The sequence below is a fragment of the Cupressus sempervirens genome, chromosome 5 (assembly GCF_028749045.1).
Source record: "Cupressus sempervirens isolate cs-2001-9-10 chromosome 5, ASM2874904v1, whole genome shotgun sequence".
NCBI lineage: Eukaryota > Viridiplantae > Streptophyta > Pinopsida > Cupressales > Cupressaceae > Cupressus > Cupressus sempervirens.
In genome coordinates this window covers 701,563,254-701,585,083 of record NC_143122.1, presented here as the reverse complement: position 1 = coordinate 701,585,083, position 21,830 = coordinate 701,563,254, and the positions used below count along the sequence as shown (strand labels likewise).

The window sequence follows — 21,830 nt, the reverse complement described above, 5'->3', positions numbered from 1 at the left end:
CTAAATTTAATATATAATTCAGGAATAATCCACTTTTTGCACATCTATTTACTTTCATTTACAAGCTAATGCAAATAAACTTGATATAACGTATTTTTAGAAATATATAGTTTTCTGCAGGTAACCAATAGAAACAATATTTCAATTCTTAAAAGCATTTAGCATGTTCCATGTAACAAAGGAAAAATTATATTTAGATAGAATAAATAGTTGTATTGCTTCAGTTAAGAAATAACAACAGGCAAACAACTTGTTTTCCAATACAAAGCAATATATGGTCTAATATAAAAGGAGTTACAATGGATCTATAGTGTCCTATCAGCATTTGTGGTCTCAAAAGTATAGTTATCACACTTGGACTCAATGTGATCTTGACAATTTGAAACATGATATAGAATATGTTTTAACAACTTTTAAAACCTAGGTTGCAATGGTGCGTGTACCCACGCCCCTGGGATGCATACCCACGTACTGGATACTCAATGTAGAGTATCATAGCTAAGGACCTTGATCAAGATTTTTTTTTTTGTTTCACTTTTTTGTTTGTGTATAAACTTGTTGTTTATCAATCTTAATTCAATACATAATCAATTTGAAACTTTGATTCAATACTAATTAACTGTAAACATTATCACTATTCAAGTAAGAAGTTTATCATTTGCAATTTTTCATTGTTAGATGATTTATGATCTTCTTGTTCGTGTTTAAAGTCTGCCTTCTCTGTTATGCATCTATACATTTAGAATATATTATTATTTCAAACATATTGAAAATCTGAAACTGAAAACAATACATTATATTTGAAAACTTTATCACTGTTCCTATTTTAAAAGAGTATTATCATGACTTATACTTTCAGATTTTCTATAAACATTAAATTATATTAAAAAAATGATGTACCCAAGTATCCCAGTCCCCTATTTTGAAAACTAGCTGTGCCCGTACTCGTAACCTATGTACCCAAGTACCCCCGTCCCCATGCAACCTTCTTAAAGAATAATTAAGATAAAGCTATTTTAATCAAAATTACACAAGTATACATTGAGCAATCGGGCACAAAAGCAAATTTCAGCTCAATAAAACCAGTTTTTTTAATATATTAATATTGTAATATTGCTATCAGGATTCAACTGTGTAGACTCTTGATAGCAATGTCACAATCTGATTGGCTGTGGAAATATATAAATTTTGACAAATGTTTTCAGTGTGGAAAATCCATGGATTACATTTATAGCTATAGTGCTGATGTAACACCTTCTCGCACATGTGTTCTATCATTATTATTTTGAGATCTATTTTAGATAGTGATACTGTATATGATTGCTATGGATTGTGTGTAGCACCATTCTTTCTATATAGGCATCTACACGGTGCATTTAACAAGACATTTATAGCATTATCATAGTGTGTTTACCATGTTGTTGATTATTTCAATTGGTCATGCATACATGATATTGCAACTAATAATGTGTATTGGTCAACTTCCAAGTTTCCTCTAGCATTACATTGACTCCCGAGCCTCCATCAACAATGGTATTTGTCAGCTTTTGTCCATTATCTCCGTCTCAATGACAGCAAAGTTCCTCCCAATGCCTATTGTCAGCAGCACCGGCTCAGTGGTAAGACTATTGGCTTCTTCGTCAGTTTGACATGTTCCTAGCCAATTGTGTCGTTACCAACTATGTTAGTAATGGCCACTTTTAGTTGTGGGATAGTTTGCAGAAGATCAAATACTCATACTCGTATGGTGGCTTGCAACACCTGTCTTGTGATAGTTTTCTCCGACTCCGACCATAATGGGGCATAATGGGGTATGTTAGCATGAATGTTGATGGTATTCCTATGGGGGAGTATCCTAGCAATGTTGAAGACATGATTCAATAGTTATATGTTCCATTCATGATAGAGTTTGTAAACATACTAGTTATTGTATGAAAATTGGCAGAGCAACAAACAGAGATTGGCTTTGGGCACTTCAAGGATTGAAGATCAGCATATGCACACGTGTATTATGTTCTAGAGTATGTCTAGATGCTACAGATAAGAGCGCATACGGAAATATGAAGACTGAACAGAGTTATGAAGGATTTGGGGAAAGTAGCTTTCAGACAACGTTTCTGAAAAGCAAGTACTAATGTTTGGATTAAATCTCCTAACAAAGATGGAATCTAGTTGAGCAAATTGTAGCAAAAGTTGAAGAGACATTGAAGATGCTTTGGTTAATCATGCATATTCAGATGAGGAGCGAGTGTGAAGTTATGAAGATAGTGAGCTGACAAACTACTTGTAATTGTGAAAAAGATGTAATATTGTAATATAACATGTAATGTAATATCTTAAGTTGGTATAAAGGAAAGATGTTTTCCTTGGATGCAAAGTGTGCTATGAGGTCATATCTATGATATGTATTGTGCGAGCTTACATGCGAACATCTTTTAGATTAGTGAAGAGATTGGTGCAATTGAGACACGAAGAGCTTACAAGGAATTGTATTTGGCAAGAGAAGTCGTTGTTGGACAGTTGTTGATGTACACTTGTATTATACAGTGAGGATAGTATTGAAGTTGTTTGGACAGTGGGTCCATATTTCTTTCTTACAACTCCTAACAAGGTTGGCACAACTCCTAATAGGCTTGGAATCTCCTAACAGGGACTCATATGCACTAAATGTACTTCATTGACTCCTAAAAGGGTCCATCCTTTCACAAGGACCTTTTATCTTAGTACATCATCTTGTGGGCATCATTTCCACTAGGGTTTATATCTAGTGTTATTGTGTATGGTTATCTTTCTATGGTTGGTGCATCTTTATTGTTTACAAATTTTAGAATTAAAGAAGATATTGAAAGTTGTTTTCATTGCATAACTGATTCACGCCCCCCACTTCAGTTATGTTGGTGGACTTTACTTTCTAGCAATTGCTTTCAGAGCATTAGAGGATCTGAAGGAAAAGCTTAACAGCTTAAGGAAATCTATGGCGCACTTCAGAAAAGAAAGTCCGAAGTTTGATGGAGTTAACTATGACAGAAGTTTGATGGAGTTAACTATGACAGTTGGAAGGAAAAGATGAAGAAACATCTACTATGCATGGGTCTGGGTTACGAGTTGATTACTGCAAGCAAAAAAGATGTATTTGAAAAAGACAAGCTTGAGGGTTGTGATGAAACTCAGAAAAACACATTTGTGTACAATATGCTTGCTAGAGAAGCACTATTATCAGCTCTTCCTGAAACTGAATTTGGTCGAGGTAAAATTTTTATGTAATGTCCCCATTTGTGCCAATATCAGAATTTGAGAGATTAGCCTATTATTGTGATTCTCGTAAGCTAATTATTGTGGATAGAGGGTCTTCTGAGGCAATGGTTTCACTTGGGAGGATCTTATCTTCTCCATAATTCGGTAAGTCACAGGTTGGTTTTCATTTGGCTCAGATTAGACTTCATTTGGGCTTAGTTTTGTGTACTTACTATTTGTAATAAGTTGGGTGTTGATTGAGATGGACCCTTTCTATTTTTGGAAAGTACATTTGTCACATGGAGAAATAATAGGTGTGACTCCTATTTCAAACGGCATATTTAAATGATGACTATTCTGGGGGTAATTATATTTTTAGTGGCCAAATTATTATTAAATTATTAAATGGCTTATTATAATGTTATAATTTAACTTTATAATTTCACTTGAGGGTTGAATCACCATTGGAAGGGGGGCATTTATTATATGCCTAAGTCAAGTATTAAATATTTAAAGTGATGTTGTGTTGGAAAGTTTCAAGAGCCGAGTTCTTTTGGAAAACTTTCGCAGTTTCTAAAGTTGGGTTCATTTGGAAACTTCTATCAACAAAGCATTATAAATACGAGTTCATTTCATTGGAAAAAAGCACGCTTGAATATTTATTTGTTTTTGTTGCCTTTGTGGCTTTTTCTAAGTTTTCTGAATTTTGTGCCCTTGCTGAAGTATAAGGGTTATTTTGAGAATTACTTTTGCAAATTGTGTTGAAGTATACAATTTGCCATTCTCCTACCGTAGCAACTGTGTCTAAGGAGATTAGTTGGCTAGAGTTTATCGTACTGGACTGAGTGAAGAATTTCTTGTAGCATTTATTGATTGGTATTTGTATCCGAGATATTTTGATACGGTTTATATTGTAGACTTTATTTCTAGGAGGCCACATTTAGGATCTTAAACTAAACTACAACACCCAGGTCTGAAATGTCATTGGGCAATCTGAAAATAATTCCACAGGGCTGTGTTCATTCCAGGGCTTGTGTTTTCTGAATTGGGAGCTAGCATTAATTCCGCATTTATTGATTGGTATTTGTATCCGAGATATTTTGATACGGTTTATATTGTAGACTTTATTTCTAGGAGGCCACATTTAGGATCTTAAACTAAACTACAACACCCAAGTCCGAAACGTCATTGGGCAATCTAAAAATAATTCCACAGGGCTGCGTTCATTCCAGGGCTTTTGTTTTCTGAATTGGGAGCTAGCATTAATTCCCAGAAGTGATGTGCTTCATCTGCAGGCAAGGCACATTCATATCTAGGCCTGCAATTGATATTCCTGCCCTTGCGTTTAAAATTTGGAGCCGCTACTGGTCTGGGAAGACGTGACAGATCACTTGGAGCAGGCGTTTGGAGTCTAGAGGTCCTATCTATTAACCTGCAATCTGACTTATACCTTGTGGCTCAATATATGCAGATCGTCAGCAAGCATTGGAGGCTGCATTTTACTAGATGAGGCGGCCAGTCCATAATTAAATTGTTATCTACAACATTGGATCAATCAGCCTATGTTATCAAATCAGCTATAAGTAGCTTGCCAAGTGTTTGTATAAATGTCAACATATGAAAATTGGTAGACTTAGCATTTATCTAAGACATAACCAAGCAAGGTTATTACAGTGGTATCAGAGCGGTTTCCTGCCAACCTCCGAGAATCGAGCTCAGTTTGATTAGTGCTTTATTTTGGAGATTTGGTTTTCAGCGTTATGGATGGTGACAAGAGGTTTGGTATTCATATAGCTGCAAAGGACTTTGTGCTCAATTTTTTGGAGTTATGATTCGCACGGTTGGGGATCTGTTCGAAGCATATTGGGGAACCTTTCCTTAAGTGCGCGTGATGTTTGGAGTCATTGTCTTGAAGTTAGAGCCATTTTAGTGGTTGTTGGTAATGTGTTCCTATTTATTGGCAGAGCTTTGGAGATTGTATATATGAACTTTGATCCAAGGGAGTTGGTGTGTGCACTCTTGGATTTGGATAGTTGGTTGGTACATGGACCTATGTCTAAGTGCGTGTATTCTTATGTGGTCTTATGAGTTAGTTATGCATTGTAAACTTGGGGCCTGTCCTAAGTATTTAATTTATGTTATGTATTTAATGTTTGTAGCCAAGCCGACTTGTGACTTGATGTATATACCGTATATTTAATGTGGTTGTATTTAATTAATGTAATTGGCTAGGCCAACCTGTGGCTTGGTTTAGTATAAGTAGAGGGTCTTGTGGAGTCTAGAGTCATTGTCATTCAACATGGAGGAGTAGCTAAGAGGAGAGAAGTGTAGCAGAGCTAGTAGCTAAGTGTGGGCTTGGGAAACAAGAAGGTTGCTTGGTGGCTTGCGAGCACAAGTTGAGATTCTTCTTGGAGTTCTCTACCAGGTTGCGGATCTGGCCTAGCTACTGGTTTGGATCTTGCGAGATCTTGCTGAGCTTTTATTGTAATTGTTGATGTATTTGGCCGTAACCCAGAAGACCTTACAACCGAGCATGTTGGATGAAAAACTTATTATGAGAATTGGCATTGTGTGGATCTAAATCTCTATGTTATTATTTATATTTCGTTGTGTGGTTGTTTGTTGGGGGCTAGGCCATCCCCTTTGGGGATTCTCCTGCCTTGTACTGCGTCACGTGGTATCAGAGCGAAGGTTGGATGTCAGCCGATTGGATTATCGTCGATGTTTCTGTAACCGACGGGATGATTGTCGTCGGTGTTCCTGTAGCCAACGAGTAAATAGTTTGTAGTGGACATAATGTTTGTGGCCGATGGACTCCTCCAGGAAGGTTTGGCGGATAGTATTTATATCCCATCTGGGATCATTGTAAATCATCAATTCATCTTACGAAGCATAATATAATGTTCTGGCATATGCGAATAATCTAAGCATTCTGTTGTTCGTGTTCATTATCTGTGTGCATTTCTTAATTAATTAACCTATGCGGTAAACATTTGGCACAGTTGCCCTATGAGCCTAGAAGGTGGGAGGAATGAAGATTAATGCCAAATCAGCTTAACAAGGATCGAAATAAGGCTAAGGGAAAAGATGGAATCCGTAATGCGCAAGAGAATTTAATTCTGGCACAGCAAGCCGAACACCGACGGAGATTTCAAAAGATTGCCGACGGAAACTGGAGCACGGAAAGATTGTTGGAGGAAACTCGGCAGTGGGTGGAATTGGTGGAAGAAGCACGGGAGGAGTTCTTGAATTTGTGTTCGCCGAGGGAAGAGAATCCAGACGGAAGAGCATCGACTCGCACGGCTCGAAGTGCCGACGGAGCAAGAGCGTGGAGTGAACTCTTCGTCTAGGATATACTTCCGCAGGGGACAACTTCAAGACACCCTTCTTCACCAAGATTCGCAGCTGTTGAGTCTGACGATGTGGGAGAACAGTCCGCCGATGTGGGAGACCAGTCTGCCGGTGTGGGAGTGCAGACTGCCGATGTGGGACTGCAGTCCGCCGGTGTGGGAGTGCACACCGCCGGTGTAGGAGTGCAAAGCGCCAGTGTTGCATGACCAAGCAACACCTGTTTACAAAAATCAATTGTGATGGCCAGACCAAAAGAAAAACTGCTGAAGTTCGATGGCGATGGTACGGCCGATCCCATTCGACATTACAAAACATGTGAAACGATCTGGAGGGCAAATGGGATAAATGATGAAGATGACTGGATGAGGCAATTTCCGGCAACCCTACGGGGTGTGGCAATTGACTGGTTTACTAGTACAAATCCGCAGAAGCTGGACAGTTGGAATAACATTAAAAGAGTTTCTGGCCGAATTTCAACTGTTGCGTGACGATAATGAAACTATAGCAGAGATCTTCAATACCAAGCAAGGAAAGAACGAAACTGTCCGTGTTTACGCCAAAAAATTAAAAGATTTAATAAACAAAATGGAGAATAAGCCGGTGGATAGACTTCGGAAAAGGTGGTTCGTGGAAGATCTACACCCAAACCTGCAGAAGAAAATGAAAATTGTGCCGCCGTCGTCATACACGGAAGCCTATAACAGAGCATTGAATCTCAAAAGTGAGCACAAGACAAAGAAGAAGAAGAAGACTAGTTCCTCTGATTCTAATGACGACGAGCCTTCTGACGAAGATAGTAGCGACGATGAAGGCAGTAGCAAGAAGGTCTGCGCCCTACAGAAGGACATGATCCGCATGATGAAAGAGTTTAAAAACATGCAGAGGCGACGGCACCAGATGTGGGCATGGCTCCCGCTAATGAGGAGGAGAATAGTGATGCGGAATGGTCATTGGAGGGCTTCGCCAAGGAGGATTACCGGTCAGATGAGGACAGGTGCAGGGACTACCTCAAGACTATGAAGTCTGCATTGAGGAAGGGACACGATGTGGCAATTCAGGCTATGACTCGACGGAGGGAGTGGCATTTGCTCCGAGGGTATATTCGTGGGGTTTGTCCTCAACGATTTTAGACTTGTTTTGTGGATAGAGGTTGGCCAGCGGTGGAGACACCACAGATGTTGGCAAATTGGGCCACTGAACCGAGTTGGGACCGAGTGACACTCCGATGATGAGGTTGGCACATGAGATTGTAGGATTGTACAAGGAGGTTTATTATGCTCAGCAACGCGCGGAGGCGAATAGTGTTGCAACTCAGAGATCTCTGGAGGTTGAGAGGGAGGCAAGAGAAAAGTTAGCCACCGATTTGGCCAACCAACAGGCAGCTTGGGCAGCTAAGCGGGCAGCACTAGTGAGGGATATGGCAGCAGTGGTGCAGGGTAAGGACGCAGCTATCCGAGATGCCAAAGCAGCTGTATGAGATAAAGATGTCGCTGAGCACGAGTTCCAGTTAGCCAAGAGACAAGCTATGGATGCTGCCCTTCTACTGAAGGAGGTCGTGGAGGTGAATTCTCAGATTCAGACAGATCTACGCATCAGGACAGAACAGGTGTATGAGTTGCGTCACCAGCAGCACTCTTCTGGGACGCCTCCTCCTCTTTAGTATTTCTTTTGTTGTCTGTAAGTTGTCTCCTAATTTTGTTAGTCGTCAAGAGACGACTTTTCTTTTTGGGGGGATGGTGTCAGCCGACTAGATTGTCGTCGATGTTTCTATAGCCAACGAGATGATTGTCGTCAGTGTTCTTGTAGCCGACGGGTAAATAGTTTGTAGTGGAGATAATGTTTGTGGCCAACGGACTCCTTCAGGAAGGTTTGGCGGATAGTATTTATATCCCATCTAGGATCATTGTAAATCATCAATTCATCTTATGAAGCATAATATAATGTTCGGGCATATGCAAATAATCTAAGGATTATGTTGTTCGTGTTCATTATCTGTGTGCATTTCTTAATTAATTAACCTATGCGGTAAACACTAGATCTGGTTGATTTGTTGCAAAGGGTCTGCGAAGATCTTGGAAGATGCCTTTGAGACAATTGGACCCTAGGGTGATTGAAGATCTCTGTGATGCTGTGGAAGCGAAAATCTCAGAGAAGATTAAAGCAGAATTCAGATTTGGGACGGCATTGATGAAGAGTGATATGATCGCTAAGATCATAAGTACTATAGGTGTTGTACCTTAGCATGTGGGTACCAAAGATGGTTATGAGGAAGTTGCTGAAGACTTTGAGGTTGTTGGATCGAGTGGTGAAGGTAGAACTGATCGAGTTGAGAGACCTATGGTCAATTTGATAGATTTGGATCCCAATTGAAGTTGAAGCATAAGATGGGGGTTTCTAATTTTTTGGGTACTTCGAATCCTAAAGACCTGATTGATTAGATTGGCGAATTGGAAGACTACTTTGAGTTAAAGGATATTGAAGATCGCACAAACTAAGTTGAAAGGACATGTTGCTTTATGGTGGAAGGAATTGCGAAGAGATAGAGAAGAAGATGGTGAAATGAAGATCACTAGGTGGAGATTGATGATTACTAAATTGAAGGCTAAGTTCATCCCTATTGATTATGAACTTGAGTTGTTTAAGAAGTTGAACAATCTGAAGAAAAAGGTTATGTCTGTGAAAGATTATACAGAGGAGTTTTACAAGTTGACTATTCAGTCTAGACATAAAGAACTGTCTAAGGAGAAGGTGGCTAAATATTTTAATGGCTTGAGATTTAATATTCAGGATGAAATCGGTATGTTGAATATTGCTTCAGTTGACGATGCTTATCAATATGCTTTGAGAGCAGAAGAGAAGCTGAAGAGGAGACATCAAGGTAATCATCGAGGGAAGGATAAGCAGGATCACTTGGTGAAGAACAAACAAATTGTTGAAGATGAATCGAAACCTATTGAACAGAGGAAGAGATTAGATAGAGGTGCATTTAAGGGTACTTTCTACAGATGTGGTGAAGAAGGTCACAGATCTTTTGAATGTCCTAAAGCTAGTGACAGAAGAAGTGTTGTGGTGCAAAAGAGGTCGAAGACTTGGTGAATGAACCTGAGCAGGATGGGAATAACTTGCTGATTCGAATGGGAATAACTTGCTGATTCGAAGAGTGATGCTTGGAAAGAGGACATTGGAACCTGGTCAAAGAAGGAATTTGTTCAAGAGTCATTACAGATCTGGAGGTAAAATTTGTAATGTGATTGTAGATGGTGGTAGTACTGATAACCTGGTAGTTGAAGAGATGGCTCAGAAACTTGGTTTGAAGAGGGTAAGACATCCTTGTCCTTATAGGAATGGCTGGTTACAAGATGAACATGCTTTGGAAGTGAGGGAGCAATGTCTTGTTGATTTGCAGATTGGGCAGTATAAGGATCAAGTGTTGTGTGATATTGTGGACATGAGCTATGTCACAAGGTTCGCCGAATTTTCGGCTTGAAATTCGAAATTCGGCGAACCCTTCAAAAAATTTTAAAAAATCATAAAATTCGCTTCAAATTCGTACGGCTAATATTCTGTTGTCGTTTTGCAAATATATTATTCTATTCTGGGCCGTTTTAGGGTTTTCGACTTTCAAATGTTATAAAAAACGCTTTCCATCATTGCAAACTAAGTCACAAGGTTCGCTGTCTGAGTCTTCTGAGGCGATTATTTGAGGGCTGAGGTTGCAGTTTGTTGATCATCCGCTGTAGTCGTGACTCCGTGAGGCTGAAACGCCGTTTGTAACCGCTGTTGGGGGCTGAAAATCCGTCTGCAAGCTGAAATCTGGAGTGCATCGTGACTGGTTCAGGCGCAAGTTCAAGCTCACGTGGATGGTAGAGCTCACGCAAACGGCAGAGGGAGGCTCACGCGGACGACAGAGAGAGGTAGGATGAAAACCCATTACCGTTTCAATTCCTGCGTGCTACGTCTGCATTTGTTTTTAAGGTTTTAAATTTATGTTTTAAAATTTTTGCTTATTATCATTATTGTTATTGTTATAAATTATAATGTTTGTTTTAAAATTTGTTTATGTTTAAAAGTTTTATAAATATTATAATACATAATAAACAATAGAAAAAATATAGGGCTTTGCTATTTTTAAAAGTTTTAAAAGTTTTAAAAATATTATAATACATAATAAAGTTATAAACAATAGAATTTATGTATATTAAATTATTATATAAATATTTCAATAAAAATATTATATTAATATTTGTAAGCTTTTAATATTTCCTTTTCGTAATTATTTAATTTTGTATGTATTATTTATTTTTTAAGCAAAGTGCAAAATAATTTGACTTAATATCATTATTATTTATTAATAATAAATATTATTAATTTAATTATACTATGTAATTTTTATTTTTATTTTTATTATTTGTATATAAAATAAAAAGCTAATGTATATTAAAACATAGAAAAAGTATTATGTATTTACTTTATATTTTAAAACAAATAGATTTTAATTAGTTTTTAAGTTTAATATTTTTTAATTTTAGAATATTTTAATTTTTTTATAAGAGTTTAAAAGGGTTATTTTTAGTATCTAGTTAATTAAAATAAAGTTTGGTATTTATTAATGTTTCATTATAGAGTTTGAAAAAATTATTTCTTATATTTCCTTTTCACGTTTTCAAGAAAATATTGAATGTTTTTTAATATTAATTTTCTTTTGCATCATGCAGGTTGTAATTGAATGGCTCCCAAAAAATCGAAGTCTAAGTATGGAAATATGTGACAAAAGATGGTGCTAAACTCTATTGCACTAATTGTACGAAAGATTTTACAGGAAGTCTAACAAGGGCAAGAGACCACTTACTTGGTATCAGTGGGGGTACAGGAGGAGGTGTTAGAGCATGTCCAAATGTGACTGATGCAATGGTAGCTGATATAGAGAGAGAACTAACCCTTTTGAGTGAAGCTGACAGAAAAAAGATACATAAAAAACAAAGAATTCAAGAGGATGTGTCAAGGTTCACATCTGTGTCGTCTTCTAGTTTTCTCAAGTCTACATCCACAGGTTCAATGAAACAGAGTGGAACATTAAATAGCTTTTGGAAACCAATAGAGAGGCAAGAGGTCGATGATGCATGGGCTGATTATTTCTTTACTGGTGCTGTCCCGTTTAATGCAGCAAGGAATCTCTATTTCCGTAATGCAGTTGCAAAAACAGCAGAGTTCAGTAAAGGCTACACACCTCCATCTTCAGAAGCTTTGAGAACAACTCTTTTAGAGAGGTCCAAAGGTAGAGTGACAGGAAAGTTAGATGTGATCAAAGCCTCTTGGAAGGCAACAGGTTGTACTGTATTGAGTGATGGATGGTCAGATATATGTCAGAGGCCTTTGATTAATGTTTTGGTGGCTTCCCCTGAAGGAGTTGTGTTCTTGAAAGTGATTGACACGAGCAATCAAAAGAAAACTTCAGCATATATTTTCCAAATATTAGAAGAAGCTATTATTGAAGTGGGGGTAGAAAATGTGGTTCAGGTGGTTACTGATAGTGCAGCGAATTGTGTGGGAGCTGGGAAGCTGATTGTAGAGAAGTACCCACAGATTTATTGGAGCCCATGTGCAGCCCATTGTTTGGATTTGTTGCTTCATGACTTGGCCAAGTTCCCATGGATACATGAAGCAATTTATAGAGGGAGATCAGTTGCAAATTTCATTAGAAACCATCATCTCACCTTGAGTCTTTACAGGAAACATGCATCGAGAGAGTTGTTGAGGCCTTGTGAGACAAGGTTTGCTTCATTCTATATCACATTGAGGAGAGTAATTGAAGAAAAAGCAGCTTTGAGATCTGTGATTTGTTCTAATGAGTGGGAAAGTTCAGCACTTTCTAAAAGTGCTAAGGGGAAAAACATAGAGCAAATCATTTTAAACAGCAATTTTTGGGAAAGTGGATCAAAGGTTTTGAACATATGTGGTCCAATTGTTGAGGTTCTTCGTATGGTGGATGGTGACGCTCCTTGCCTTGGCATGCTTTATGAAAGCATGGACCGTTGTAAACAATCCATTCAAAGAGCATTGAAGAATGTGGAAGCGGACTACATGGAGATATGGGAGGCAGTTGATTTCAGGTGGAAAATGATGCACACACCTCTACATGCAGCAGCTTGTTATTTGGAGCCCAAATTATTTCGTATTGATAGACAAAGTGATAGTGAAATTATGGTAGGGCTTTATGATGCCATTAGCAAGTATGAGCCGGATCAAAACACTGCAGCTTTGATCAGGGATCAATGTTGGAAATACAAGAAAGCAGAAGGGATGTTTGGAATGCAAGCAGCACAATATGACATGGCACGAGCTGAGGTAACTGGGTATAGATGGTGGATGAGCTATGGGGCACAAACTCCTGAACTACAGCGCTTTGCTATTAGAGTATTGAGTCAAGGAGCAAGTTCATCAACATGTGAGAGAAACTGGAGTTGTTTTGACCACATTCATTCTAAAAAGAGGAACAAGCTGCTGTCCGGAAAGTTGGGAGATCTTGTCTATGTTCGCAGCAATTTGAAATTGCTCATGAACCAATCAGCAAAGGACTCCACATCTTCCTCACAAAAGGGAATTTTAGAAGACATGGCAACTGGACCTCTAGAGGAACCAAACTTCTTGGATGATGAGCTAAGTAGTGACACTGATGATGATTCTAGAGCAGATCAGCCAAGTGCTCTCGATAACCTGGAGCTTTTTTGAAGTTTAATAGTATTGACTTTTGACTATAATATTTTGACAAGAACTATCTTCGTACTTTTGCTAATTTTGAGCTATTTGAAGTTCTAAACTTTAAAGTATAAAATGCTGATCTATCTTTTGGATAGTAAAAGAACTTTGTAATCATGATTTCACATGTTTCTTATGGGTTATATCTTATAAATGTGATATCTTTTGTTGTAATGATTTCAAATCTATTTTGTAATCTCAAACTATTTTGATTATATATTGGATATATTGTTAGAAATGAAGAGATGTTTTATATTGTAGTTATGAATTGAAAAGTTCCTTGCATTAAACTCAAACATATAATAATAATGAAAAATAACATATTTATTTGAGAATTACATGAGGCGAATTTAATGTCAAATTTTTTTTCGAGATTTTTGACTTGTCGAACTTCATCCGAACTTCATCCTTGTCAAACTCGAACTCGAACTCGAACCTTGTGACTTAGGACATGAGTAGTTGTCACATATTACTTGGTAGACCTTGGCAATATAATTGTAGGGTTGTGCATAATTGTGTCAAGAATGTGATTATTATTGAGAAAGGTGGCAAGAAGTATTCCCTGATTTATTTGCACGATGAAGAACTTGGTAGGAGGAACTTGAGTTTTGGTAGCCAAGTTGAATTGAGGGATTTTGAAAGAGTTAGAGATTAGCGTGGAAAGAAAACCTGTTGTGCACCAAAGACAAGGGTGAAGATGACAGTTACAAAAAAGAAGTTGCAGAAGAAGAACGAAGGCAAGAGTAAACAAGTTGATGTGGTGGAGGACATTTATGTAAAGAACCAGTTTGAGGTTTATGTGTTGAACCCTGAAAGATGATCTTCCAGCTATTAAGAACATATTTTCTTTTCACCTGGGCTATCTGATGCAGGAGCATCCCAAGGAAGTCAGCTCAATCCTGTATGTTGGGGCTTCATGCTCGATTTTGTGGAGTTATGATTTGCGCGGTTGGGGATCTATTCGAGGCATATTGGGCAACCTTTCCTTAAGTGTGCGTGATGTTTGGAGTCATCGCCTTAAAGTTAGAGCCATTTTAGTGGTTGTTGGTAATGTGTTCCTATTTACTAGCAAAGCTTTGGAGATTGCATTTATGAACTTCGATCCGAGGGAATTGGTGTGTGTGCTCTTGGATTTGAAAAGTTGATTAGCATGGGGACCTATGTCTAAGTGCGTGTATTCTTATGCAGTCTTATAAGTTAGTTATGCATTGTAAACTTGGAGCATGTCCTAAGTATTTAATTTATGTTATATATTTAATATTTGTAGCCAAGCCGACTTGTGGCTTGATGGGTATATTTAGTGTGGGTGTATTTAATTAATGTAATTGGCTAGGCCAACCTGTGGCTTGATGGGTATATTTAATGTGGGTGTATTTAATTAATGTAATTGGCTAGGCCGACTTGTGGCTTGGTTTAGTATAAGTAGAGAATCTTGTGGAGTCTAGAATCATTGTCATTCAGAATGGAGGAGTAGCTGAGAGGAGCGAAGTGTAGCAGAGCTAGTACCTAAGTGTGGGCTTGGGAAACAAGAAGGTTGCTTGTGTTAGTGTAGTTTTTTATTTTTCCTATTTTGCTAAGTTTTTCCTACACTTCTAATAATCTTGCTTAGGTTAATAAAGCATGTCTTATTAGGTGAATGGTTGTGAGGTGTCACCTTCCTACATGTGAGCATCCATTAGCTATCTTAGGAAGATACTTTGCTATCTTTAGTCCAATAGATGGTTGCTCCTCATTGGTTGGTGTTGCCACCTCCTCCCTCTTCCTAGCCTATATAAGTATGCTACCTGGTTTGTATTTGTATCTCTTATTTTTGCATCCTCTTAATGCTATTTTGCTTCCAGCATTTGCATTACTCTCTTGGAGACTAACTCTATGATGCTATTTTGATTTTGTATCATTTGCATTCATAGTTTAGATATTTACTCTTTGCACTAGTTTTCTGGGTTATTAATCTTTTCAGATTCTAACATGGTATCAGAGCTTTTCTATGTGCAAGAGTAGATTTTAGTTTCCTTATTTGAGAGATTTGGGGGGGGCAAATAAATTTTATTGTAGTTTTTTGAAAAACGAAGTATGCTCTTCTCTTGCATCTTTGGATGATCCTGAGAATCAGAAAAGTTTTGACAAAAACAGTTTTTCTCTGGGGTTTCAATCTGAAATCTGACAACCAACTTGCATATTTGGAGTTTTCAATCAGTTTTGCAGGTTCCAGCATGCCATTGATGGACTTAAGAAGCTGATCCAGCATTTGCATGTCATATTTTGGTTGTTGGGGTCGTTTTTTAATTTTTGGAGCCGTTTTTTACTGTTAAAGGCGACTGATTTACACTACGGCAACATCTTCTGTACATCAGCAAGAAAAACGCTTTCTGGGTTTTGTTCGCAGCCCCGAAAAACCATCTAGGTATCTTTTAGATTTTGCATGCAAGCTGTATATTTTTCAAAATCGAGCATGTAAAGCTACAGCCATACCCCTCTCCGTTGGCAGTCGCAGATTTGAATGCAGTTTTCAAATGTCTCGTTTTTTCTCATACGGACTCTAATTTTGATGATTCTTATTATGAACTTGGCTATTTTTTTGTGCTCTATCCACTAGTGGAGTTGTTTTTTGATTTTCATGCATGAATTCTTCAGAAATTGCAGATTCTCAGCCGTGACTGTGCACAGTTCTCGTTTTGGAAACTTCGAAGGATCATAACTTTCTCATACGACCTCGTATCGAGGTGATTCTTTTTTTGAAAGTGCATGATTTTTCGAGTAGATCACATTGGTGCTATTTGTTTCTTTGATTATTGTGCCCAAGTTTCACTTCTAGCATATGCTCTTCATGAGGGTTTGTAATGCATTGAAATCAAGACCACTAAGTAATTCTTTCTAGTGGTAGTTGTAAATGCACTAAAATAAAGTGCCAAATCATATTTCTTTGAAGGGGGGTTCTTTGATTGAGTAAAGAGGGGGGGGCATTGTCGTGGCTGGGTTCTCTTCTTTTTAGCATTTCTTCTCTGCATTTCTTCATCATGGATCAAACAAATATGCCCATCCTAACTCCATACAATTACTTTGAGTGGAAATCACGCATGACAATTCACTTAAAGAAAGCTGGATTAAATAGGATAACTATGGGACTTGAAACTGAACCTACTAAAGATGAAGACAAGCCTAAGTGGTTTAACAAATGTGATGAGGCATATGGAACATTGTGTTTGTCTGTTTCTCCTGACTTGCTATTTCACATTGAGTCTTTGGATACACCAAATGAAGTATGGACAAAGCTAGAGACACTATTTGGCACACAAGATTCAATGAGGGGTCATATGTTGGAAAATGAATTAATTAGTTTGAGTCCAGGCAATTTCAACACAATCCAAGATTTCTTCACCAAATTGAAATCACTAAGGCTGCAGTTAAAACAATGTGGAATTGAAAAGAAAGATGAACAACTGATTCTTAGTATTCTCTCTAAGCTAAGTTCAGAATATTCTGTGTTTGTTTCTACCTTCTATGCTACTAAGGGTGCACTTGGTACTCAATTCACCATGCCATCTTTAGATGATTTTGCTGTCAATCTCACTCGAGAACAGGACAAGCTAATCCAGATGGGCATTCTTAAGTCCTTTAAGTCACATGCCTTGGCTGCCAACCAAGGCACAAAAGAACAACAAGGACAAAGTAGTAACAACAATAGTAAGGACAAGAAACAAAAGAATAGCGAGGAGAAGAAGGATCAGATGCCGGTTTCTTCAAAAGCAACTTCCAAGGGTGATAAGCCTAAGAAAGAAAAGGTCAAATGTACTTATTGTAAAAGACCTGGTCATGATGAACATAAATGTTTGCAGAAACAACTTGATCACTTGACATACATTCTTGAGAAGAATAACATCAGTGTTCCTGAGTCTATCAAACAAAGTTCTAATGAAGGGCCTAACAAAGATAAAGAAAACAAGGGGAAAGGAAAGGGCAAGGCCCTTTTTGCAGTTGCTTCCTCACCATCCACTTGGGTTCTTGATTCGGGTACTTCACACCACATGGCTTCATCTAAGGAAGAAATTGCATCCTTAGAGCCATGTACTATGCCTTCTATGTTGATGGGTGATAACACTCCTGTTGAGGTGTGTGGGAGAGGGTCTGTTGATGTGGGGCATGGGACATTCCATGATGTTCCTTGTGTACCCTCAATGTCAACTAATCTCCTATCGGTATACCAGATCACTCACACAAGTTTAGGCAAGCAAGTTGAGTTCACTCCTAGTTCAGTGGAGATATGTGAGGTTCACAATGATTCTACAATTGCAGTTGGGAGAGCAGATCATCAGTCACGACTCTATATGTTTTCTCACTTTGTTCCTGATCCTCCTTTGACTGTTTCACTCACTCACTCTAATGATGTGAGCAGATTATGGCATGAGCGGTTTGGCCATCTTAACTTCCACTACTTGCATCAGCTTAACCAGCAGAGCATGGTCACAGGGTTGCCTTCTACTTTGACATTGGAGTCACTTGGAATACATGATAGATCTTCTGATGGGTCAGATTCACTTGAGCAGTCTTCTACCTCCACTTTTGATGCAGAGAGTGATTCAGAGGACTCACCTCCTTCCTCTCCTAGTCATCATTCACAGGTTGATGATTCTCCTCTAGATTCTCCATCTTCTAGTCCACTTTGGGCTAGACAGACCTTCCAGTTTGCAGGTGATTGGGTTGGGGATCCATTAGACACCAAGCAGTCTCGTTTACAATTCCAAGATGCTCTACATATCTTCATTGCTACTGCCTCAAATCCACAGTCCTTTCATGAGGCTTCTGGTATTTTTGAGTGGGATACAGCTATGCAGGAAGAGTATAGTTCCTTGATGAGGAACCACACTTGGGATCTTGTCCCTTTTTCTAAGGGAAGAAAACTCGTTCGATGTAAGTGGATCAACCAGACAAAATTTGCAAGCTTTGCTGGAGGTGTGGGATGCTTCATCTTTTGGGGGGGCCACTTCCTCTCACTTGGAGTCCTAATTTTCTTTGGGGAGTCTCTTTTCTCTCTCTTTTGGGGGAACTTTATGTACATGGGTACCTCATCAGGCTTGACTTGCCGAGACCCATTTCTACATCCACCTAAGCTTCGCTTATGGGGGGGTGTTAGTGTAGTTTTTTATTTTTCCTATTTTGCTAAGTTTTTCCTACACTTCTAATAATCTTGCTTAGGTTAATAAAGCATGTCTTATTAGGTGAATGGTTGTGAAGTGTCACCTTCCTACATGTGAGCATCCATTAGCTATCTTGGGAAGATACTTTGCTATCTTTAGTCCAATAGATGGTTGCTCCTCATTGGTTGGTGTTGCCACCTCCTCCCTCTTCCTAGCCTATATAAGTATGCTACCTGGCTTGTATTTGTATCTCTTATTTTTGCATCCTCTTAATGCTATTTTGCTTCCAGCATTTGCATTACTCTCTTGGAGACTAACTCTATGATGCTATTTTGATTTTGTATCATTTGCATTCATAGTTTAGATATTTACTCTTTGCACTAGTTTTCTGGGTTATTAATCTTTTCAGATTCTAACAGCTTGCTGGCTTGCGAGCACAAGTTGAGATTCTTCTTGGAGTTCTCTACCAGGTTGTGGATCTACGCTAGCTAGTGGTTTGGATCTTGCGAAATCTTGCTGAACTTTTATTGTAATTGTTGATGTATTTAGCTAGAACCCAAAAGACCTTACAATCGGGCATGTTGGATGAAAATCTTATTATAAGAATTGGCATTGTGTGGATCTAAATCTTTGTGTTATTGTTTATATTCCATTGTGTGGTTGTTTGGTGGGGACTAGGACATCTCCTTTGGGGATTCTCTTGCCTTGTATTGCATCATGAACACTCATTGTACTATGGGATGAATCGAATCCTCTTCCCTATTATCCATTGGTGCAAAAGACTAAGAAAAGGAATAGGACCCGCGATGTAGTGTGCAGTGCACCAATATTCTTTCTCTTTGGGATGCACTATGGACAAGGAATGTTAGCTATTATATATGAGTCGTTCACTATTTTATTTGTGATCAATGTATGAGCAAATAGCTATTGTCTTTGTGATTCATTTATGATTTAGCCAATACTGCCTTTGTGATGCATATTGGAGTTACTCATTGTGTATGTGATGCATGGCAAAGTTAGTCAGTATGTATACCAGTGATGTGTATGAGCTAGTCCTTTATATGTAACTTATGCTTGAGATAATCATTGTGTGTAATTTGTTATATAATTCTTATGGATATGTGTAAGTCAGTATAACTATTGATTAATAATTATGGATATGGAACCAACACTTGATGCCAGAATATATCTTTCACTGTGTTGGGACTAAATTAATAGAGAAGGTTTAAAGAGAGATCAAAGTTCTCGTCAAGAGGAGAGAGTAAATTCCCTTTGAGTGCAAACTACGTGGCCTTTGATTTCCTACAAAGGCTACTCAGGTAAGGTCATTAAGAGCGAACCCTCAAAGCTTAGGTCTGGATCCAAGGACAGCCCTAATTATAGAAGATTAGCACTAACAAGTGTAAGTGTATGTTGCGACATTGAGTTGTTGCTACCATGATGAATGGAGAAGTTTTAAGATCACCCCTTCTAATTATTGGAAGATGATTGATTGAGTTAATTATTTATTTTAAGTACAAAAGAGAGCAACTGAAGACAGTTGTTACATGATCACCATAGCTCCACAGAGTACCAAGACCAAAAACCTTAGGCATCCTAAAGGACCTTGAACTAGAAGCTGAACACTGCTGCATGGATTTTTCAATGCAAATTTCTTCACTGATGCAGATTAAACAGTAGCTTGAAATATTAATAAATGTTGTTTCGTAAATTGCTTGCCTCTTTAGCACAAGGCAAGGCTCTCATTAAAGATTAGCAAACGAGGTTTACGTCCCTGGAAAATCTCTGGCATATAAGGCTGGAAAATGAAGAGAAAATATACGTTGGTTCCCGCCTTGGTATTAAGTTTATTTGGTTGCACCTGGGACTTTTGGAGGTTCAATCCACACCCTGGCAAAGCTCACGTCTGTGTAAGGTCAGTCACCCTTCGGTAGCGTCCACTGCCCACCAGCAGCGATTATAGCTCTTTGGTTAAAGACCTAGCGGCTTCGTGTCTTACCACATAGTATCCAAGCGCGGTGGCTAGGTATGTTGATGTTCCTATGCTTGTTGAAAGTTCGTTTCGCGCACCTTCAGAACCTTAACTTGTGAAAGCCCGTGTCTCCATCTTAGAGAACCTGGCTGTGCTCGGAGGAGGTTTCAAGTTGGAGTCTTGCATAATGCACGTCCAACAACACTCACCCTTGCCCTTGGCTTTCCAGGTGACATGTTACTCTCTCTTCATGATCATTATAAAAGGAAGCTGCAAAGTAACTCCACTAATCATTTTAAATAAATTTTACCCCTGCTTCTTAGTTCTAGTGGCCCATTTTCATAAATTACTTGGCTTATACATGAGATAATGACTGGATTGAGTAATTATTTTTCTCTCCCTATTTTTCGTACTGTTTCCCTCCACATCGGCACTACATTTTGGGAAAGAGTTATAACACCTTCTCCAGTTCAATGACTGGCTAGCCCAATGAAATTTGAGCGTTGTTATCAACTGTCCCGCCTTAATGGAAAGACATTCTTGTCTGAAATTCCTGGCAGAAAAAGATCTTTCCAGCGACAAGGTAAAGAAAATGTAACACACAAACCCAAATTTTAAATCCCTGACTATGGATAAACTTCGCTTAGAAAGTAAATATACGGTAAAGAGATGGATTTACAAGGAACTCGTAGACACTTCTACCGACATCGATTGCAATTCTCTTCCCCTTGTAGCTCTCCAGCTTGTCTTCCTTGATTGATTTGGGAGCATGAGTGGCCAGCAGCTTAGTTAAGCCCTGATTCAACCATTATGCAAATATCTCGTCAAAAACTACATAATATAAGTCCCAAACATACAAATAGGAAAGGGAGAGTTCAGAAACCTTAATTCCCATGGTGAAATTTAATCCGCTGGAAGTTTCCCTGAACTTTGAGTCGCAAGAGAATTTGAGAAGTCGGTCAGACTACCTGCAATGTTGCGGGACTGGTTTATCCATGCTCACGCCAAGTTTGCGGGACTGGTTTATCCATGCTCACGCCAAGTTTAAGCCTCCAAGAAGAGGGCTGGAGTTGAGGAAAAAGCACAAGGTTCCTCAAATGTGTGTACTGTGGAGACAGCTTCTACAGTTTGTGCCGATAGACGAGAGTAACAGGTCTTCGCATTTTATAGCGGGAAACTGCATTGAAATTGGAGAACGTTCTGCTGGGATCTCATGGGCACCCGCTTTAGAAGAGCAGGTGACACCGAGATTTTTTAAGCATATTTAAAAAGGAAGGAATTCTATGAATTTATGTGTGAATCGGCTTTTAAAATTAGCGCTTATATTCAATGAAGAGATCATGAATTTTTTAAATAAAAGATTATATTTTTTCATAAATTTG

At 38.5% G+C, this 21,830-nt stretch overlaps 1 protein-coding gene across 5 annotated transcripts in view; it reads right to left on the bottom strand.

Annotated features, from left to right (window-relative positions):
- Positions 1–21,542, bottom strand: part of LOC149557927 (flap endonuclease 1-A-like) — a 225,364-nt gene extending 203,822 nt beyond the window's left edge. For all 5 annotated transcript variants that reach the window (XM_089832384.1, XM_089832383.1, XM_089832382.1 and 2 more), the window contains exons 1-2: positions 21,332–21,542; positions 21,128–21,244 (exon numbers count right to left, since the gene is read on the bottom strand). In XM_089832384.1, coding sequence (XP_089688510.1) covers positions 21,128–21,244; positions 21,332–21,343 — 129 coding nt within the window. In that variant the 5' untranslated portion in view covers positions 21,344–21,542. The remainder of the gene's footprint in view (positions 1–21,127; positions 21,245–21,331) is intronic.
- Positions 21,543–21,830: the final 288 nt, after the last annotated feature.